The sequence below is a fragment of the Lontra canadensis genome, unplaced genomic scaffold, assembly GCF_010015895.1.
Source record: "Lontra canadensis isolate GAN:19392208 unplaced genomic scaffold, GSC_riverotter_1.0 scaffold93, whole genome shotgun sequence".
Taxonomy (NCBI): Eukaryota; Metazoa; Chordata; class Mammalia; order Carnivora; family Mustelidae; genus Lontra; species Lontra canadensis.
This window is the reverse complement of record NW_022631087.1, coordinates 7,293,261-7,299,260: the sequence shown is the minus strand read 5'-3', so window position 1 is coordinate 7,299,260 and position 6,000 is coordinate 7,293,261. Positions and strand designations below refer to the sequence as shown.

The window sequence follows — 6,000 nt, the reverse complement described above, 5'->3', positions numbered from 1 at the left end:
AGGCAAGGCCGGGTCACTCATCATCCCATCTTGGCCACAGCCCTGTAGATCGCACCACCTCGCCTGGGCTTGCCGGGGCTCACAACCGCGGCCAAGGTTCCGCAGCAGCACAGCTGGCAGCCCTGGGAGGAGGCTTCCAGCCTGGTGGGCCTGGGGCAGCCACGTCCACCAACCCCCCAACCTTGCCCGGGGCTGGCCGTGACCTCTGAGCACAGCCTCAATATAGGACTTGGGCCCGAAAGGCACCCATCTGACGGGGAAGCAAATGAAGGCTTAGAGAGGGGGTGTGGCTTGCCCATCAGGGACAAAGCTGCTTGGTGGGTTCCCGACCTCTCTCTGAGGCCTGGGCCTTCTCAGACATAGAGACGCACATGAATCGCTGCGGGGTCCAGACCTGGTATTTCTAACCGGCTCCCCGGTGACCTGGCTGTGACTGGTGGTCCACGTGGAGAGGACAAACTCGATTCTCGCCTCCGCCCTGGGAGCTCCCACGCCTCCCTTCAGGAAGGGTGGAGTGCTGGGGGCGCGTGGGTGGTGAGGCCCCCACCTTCATAACCCAGCCTGGACACCAGAGCTGCGGGAACATTTTATTAAGTTAAGAAGGCTCATGGAGCAGGAGAGAAGCCTTCATGGGGTGGCTCGGGCAGTTCCCTGTCCAGCACCACCCCGCCCCCCGGGCGAGGAGATGAGAACTTAGGGACAGCTGCCGGCTCCCTCTGCCCGTCTGTCCCTCTGTCCAGAGTCCCACGGTGTGGGGCGCCTCAGGGCAGGAAGTAGTTAGTGGGAGGTAGGGTAGGAAGAGGGCAGCTGGCTCCCTGCCTCTCCCACCAGAGTCCACCCTGCCACGACTGCTGCTGGGCGTCTGCTAGACCCTAGGGCAGGCCCGCAGGCCCAGAAGCCCGGGCAGGCAGCTAGAGCCGGAGGGCGGGCCAGCAATGGAGGCACATGGCCTTCAGGAATTGCTTTTCTCAAAAGTATAACGTGTTTTGGGGGAAAAAAAAAAAAAGGGAAAAAAATCTATATAACAATCTCTTCACATATAAAATCCTGAAGAAGGTGCAAGGTAAGACCCAGTGCGAGGGGCGCGCTCAGATACGCAGAGTGTGTGTGTATGTGTGTGTGCGTGTGTGTGTGTGTGTGTGTGTGTGTGTGTGTGTGGTGGGTATGAGTGCATGTGCAGCCCACAGAGGGTGGTGAGAAAGCTTGGCTTCTGACTTCCATCCAGCAGGAAGGAGAGCGAATGACTAGTCCCCTCAGGCCGGGGGAGGGTCTGCTGGTGCAGCTGGGCCACCAGGACCTGGAAGACAAGAGTTGGGGAGCTGCAGGCTCAGGCCAAGCACGGTGGCCCGGAAAGCTGGGCCAGACCCGCTCCTGCTCCTCTGGGCTTCTCCCTCCCGAGCCTGGCCCCCAGGGCAGCCTCTCCCGACTGCCTCAGGAAGTCCACAGGGGTCGATCTGAAAGCAGAAGCCCCGGTGGCAGATGTGGCATCAGGAGAGGCAGCGTAAGAAAGCTCTGAAGCCTGGGACATCAATGATGGCCATGAGACTAAGTCTCTGGGGGGGCCCAGCCCCGACTGTGACATCAGTGGCGTGGAACTCGGTGGAAGGAATGCCGTCATTGATCGGTGACACGGGCCATGCCGCCAGCTTGGAAGGTGGGGCCGGCAAGCCGAATTTGCTGGGGTCCCCAGGGGGGCCCTGACAAGGGATACGGGCTCAGCAGGCTGCAGGCGGGGTACCGCGCTAAGTGCCTGCTGTGGTGGGGGGGGCACATGGCCATGATCGGGCCCCTGGAACTGCCCCCCTCTTAAGAACATGCCCAGGTCCACGTCCCCCCGGCCCCCTGCGGCTAGTGCCACCGTCCCCACTTACAGAGCGGGAAACTGAGGCCACAGCAAGGGAGAGTCCCAGGGGAGGTGGCGCCACGAGTCAGGTGTGGGTGAGCCTTGAGCTCCCCACTCCGGGCCCAGTGCCCCACCATGCCTCCCCCAGCTCGGCGCAGCCTCACCCCTCCTCTCCCCTCCCCTTAGCACTCACCTCTACTCAGCCAGGCTGTTGCGCATGGACTCCTTCTCCTGCAGCGCGGCTGTGGCAAGGCGCAGGTGCTCCTTCAGCTGCTCAATCTCCCGCTCCGACCGCGTCTTGATGTGGTTCAGCTCCACATACACATCCTGGTACTTCCCCGAGGTGAAGCGCTTGTCCTGGGAGGGTGTCCAAGGGCCGTGAGGGCGCGGAGGCCCCTTTCCTGGCCCTGCCTACCGGGCCCACGCCCACCGTGCCCCTGCTGGCCAGGCTCCTCCATGCCCTGGTGGCCCGGTCCCTCCAGATGCTCCCTTGGCAGCCCCCCGGCCCGGGTGCACCCTCCTGGCATGGCCCAGGGACGGCGTCCAGCATCACTGTCGTCCCCCAAGATGGGAGCTGAGGCTTAGGGAGGGGAAGCTTTTGTCTAAGACCACACAGCAATGAGTGGCCAAGGTGTGAACCTGGTCAGCCTGGCCCGGGGCTGGGGCCCTTTCTGTGAGTGTGACTCACACATCCTCCCAGAGCCACCAACACCCGGGGGTGCCAAACCCACAGGGACACAGCCCTGGGCGGGCTGCAGTCTCATAACCCTGGGCCCAAATCCTGGCCCTTCCCACTGCCCGCCGCATGGCTCACTCCTCACTGGAGTGTGGACGCCCCTGCATGGGGCCTTGGGTCTTTTTCATTTACAGCTGTCTCCCCAGCACCGAGCACGGTGCCCAGCTCACAGTAGGTGCTCAATTAAGTGTCTGCTGACTAAATAAAGCCAAGTGTGGCCATGGGCAAGTTGCTTACCCTCTATTAGCCTCAGTGTCTTTGTCTATAAATAGGGACAAGGACACATATAAATAGGGACAAGGACACTTGGAGAGCCATGAATGAGAGGGGAGAAGGCCGGCTGGCAGAGTGGGTGCTCTCGGGATGGGGCACTGAGGTGGGTCCGGAGGGCTCCTGTCCACCAGCTCTGAGTCAGACCCTACCTTCTGGAGCATCTGCAGCTCATCCCGGAGACACTGTACCTCCTTCTTCAGGTACTGGAGCTCGTTCTCCTTCACTCGCAGCAACACCTAGGGTCATGGGGACCGGGCTGACCCAAGGCCACAGCACCCTGAGGGCTGGCTTCTCTCTGCTTCAGGCCCCCAGAATGTAACTCCCAACCTGCACCAAGACGCACCACACCCCAGGGCCAGGCTCCTCTAGGAAGCCCTCTCTGATTTCTCCTTGCTGTCTCACCTCTGTCCATACTGGCAAGTGGGTGTCTCATGATCACTTCTGCTGCTGTCCTAACACAGTACCCCGCCCTCAACTTGAGAGCAAAGAGGGTGACCATAGTGTAGCCCCCCAGGGAGCCAAAGAGGGCAGGCCTCCCTATGAAATACTTCATTAACCCCTCCCCAAACCCCAAGGGGCAGGGATTGCTATTCTGACTTGACCAAATCAGAGACAGGTTTGGCCGGGACTGGGGAGGCTTAAAAGCTTTGATGCCGAAGCCAGACTGCCAGGTTCAAATCCCAACTCCTGCCGTGACTAGCCACGAGAGATCCGGCAAGGCACTTGACCTCCCTACGTCTCAGTGCCCTCATCTGTAAACAGGGACGGTGATAATATCTACCTTGTATGACTGTCACAGAGATTCAATGAGTTAACAGATATGAAGGCCTTCAAGATGTTCCAGACACAGAGTAAAGCCATAAATAAATTTTCATAAAATAAAGTAAAATAAAATAAAATACTAGGGGATCCTGGGATCACACACATTTTCTCACTCCAGCTTCTCCCAGTAAGGGGGATGCTAGCCTCCTTTAACAGATGAGCTCCTGGGGCTCAGATTGGTGGGGTGACTTGTCCTGGCCACCCAGCAGCTAGGTGGCTCCTGGGGCTCTGACTGGTGGGGTGACTTGCCCTGGCCACCCAGCAGCTAGGTGGCAGGCCCTGGATGGCAGGGCTGGACTCTGGCAGCAGGGTTTTGTCATAGGTGGCCGTCCCAGCTGCAGTGGCTTCTCCTCCCTGGGGCCTGGGCCGGCGGGGCCATGCCATTCCCTGCTGCGGGGCACAGCCAGCCTGTCGGGGTGTTGAGAAGCAGCCAGGCCGCCTGGTACGGGGGTAGGCTTACCTCCAGCTCACAAGAGCTCCGCTCGCTGCCTCGCCCGCAGCCGTCCCCGGTGCCCTGCGAGGCAATGAAGCTGCGCAGCCGGTCAATTTCCTCTGACAGGCGGGCGTGCAGCTCCTGGGAGGCACGGGCGGTCAGCGCAGGGAGGATGGCCACCGCACCCCCCATCACGGGCCGGGCTCACCTGGTTATGGCGCAGCAGCTCCTGGCCCTCCTGCTGGCAGCGTCGCAGGGTGTGCTCCCGCTCCTCAGCCTGCCGAGTCAGGGCCCCGATCTCCAGGCACTTCTGCGAATACTGCTCCGACAGCACCTGCAGCTCCCGCTTCAGCGCCGCCACGTCGGACCTGTCCCGGGGGCAGAGGAGGGCACGGATGGCGTGGAACTCGGTTTAGGAGAGACGCAAAGCAGCTCCAGACTTCACGTTCCCTCTCTGGTTTTGCCTTCAGCCTGCTGCGGGGCTGGGAACTGGTGACAGGCTCCTTGGGCTGCAGGTGCCCCCTCCATGAGGTAGGGGTTAAACCTCAAAGGCTTCTGCAGCCCTAACATTCCAGAACCATCCTCTGCGGTGGGGACACCTACTGGCCGAGGGTGGTACTGCAGCCCAGCTCTAGGTGACACGAACCAGAAGCCGCAGAGGCTGAGACCAGCTGGACACGAAGGGGCCTAACGAGGGGGCCTAAGGAACTATCTCGGGGCACTGGCATAGGGGTCTGGCTGAGGGCCCCCTGCCACTGTTCCCTGTGCCAGGTGACGGGATCGGGAGTCTCAGCTGGGAGCAAAATGCCATGTCCTCTGTCAAGGGACCTCGGCACAGGTTCCTGCCTCGACACCAGGGTGGGCAGCCCCTAGCTCAGAACGAGGACCAGCCCGCAGACCCCGGAGTCCGGTGCCATCTTACTGGTGCTGCTTGCGAAGGCCATCGGGGCCCTGCTGGAGACTCCGTGTCTTGCTCAGTTCCCGGCTTAGCTCCTCCTGGTAGGCCTTCTTCATGGCTTCGATGGCTAGAATCAGGGCAAGGGCACGGGGGAGCTTGGGGAGGGGTCAGCAGCAGTAAGCTCCACCTCCTCCAAGCCCCCACACGGACCATGCAGACAGGGCCAAAGAGCACTGAGCCGGCCTGCATCAGGCACTGAGTGGCTTTGGGGAAGTTGTTTGACCTCTCTGAACCTGTCTATCGAGGGAGGATACCAATCACGGTCTGTTGGGATGGGACAGCCCTGGGGAGACACCTCAGTATCTGACCACTGGAACCTCTTGTCACTGACGTCCTGGTGGGATCCCACACAGCCCACCAGCCCTGCAGAGCCTGGGCCGAGCTCTCTGGCCCAGCCTGATGATCATACTCAACACAAGGACTGCAGCTGCTACAAATGCGTGTAACCTTTCACAGGGGACTTAACCCCCCCGTGCCTCGGGTCCTTTGTTGGAAAACGGGGAGAACAACAGCACCTTCTCTTGTGGGTTACTGGAAGCTGTGCAGAGAGCATTTAGAACAACGCCTGGCCCAGAGTAGATGAAGAGAGAGCTCCCGCTGGCTTTTTTCCAGACTGCCAGCAACCAAGGACCAAGTGTTTTCACACTCACACAGGGTGGTTGGGAGGATTAAACAAGCCCTCATCCATAATCTTATCCATAATTCTAAAATCCAAAGGCTCAGAACACTGGAAGTTTTTCATAACTCTTTCGGTGGCAAACCCTGACCTGAACAGACGCAAGGCCATCTGTGGTCATTCGCAGCCCACTTAAGCAGGACTCTGAGAAGTTTCTTGGTGAAACCTTTGCACTAGATTTCACAGAAGAGCCCAGACTCTGCTGGGAAGGATATCTCATGGTTGTACTAGGTTATCTCCCTAAAATGCAGAAGGCACT

At 60.1% G+C, this 6,000-nt stretch overlaps 1 protein-coding gene across 2 annotated transcripts in view; it reads right to left on the bottom strand.

The window, feature by feature from the left end:
- Window positions 1-1,015: 1,015 nt before the first annotated feature.
- The window catches only part of TRIOBP (TRIO and F-actin binding protein), a 51,545-nt gene continuing 46,560 nt past the window's right edge, over window positions 1,016-6,000 (bottom strand). For both annotated transcript variants that reach the window (XM_032836618.1, XM_032836619.1), the window contains 6 exons: window positions 5,030-5,132; window positions 4,316-4,475; window positions 4,135-4,248; window positions 3,002-3,088; window positions 2,037-2,200; window positions 1,016-1,297 (listed from right to left, as the gene is read on the bottom strand). In XM_032836618.1, the coding sequence (XP_032692509.1) occupies window positions 2,039-2,200; window positions 3,002-3,088; window positions 4,135-4,248; window positions 4,316-4,475; window positions 5,030-5,132 (626 nt within the window). In that variant the 3' untranslated portion in view covers window positions 1,016-1,297; window positions 2,037-2,038. The remainder of the gene's footprint in view (window positions 1,298-2,036; window positions 2,201-3,001; window positions 3,089-4,134; window positions 4,249-4,315; window positions 4,476-5,029; window positions 5,133-6,000) is intronic.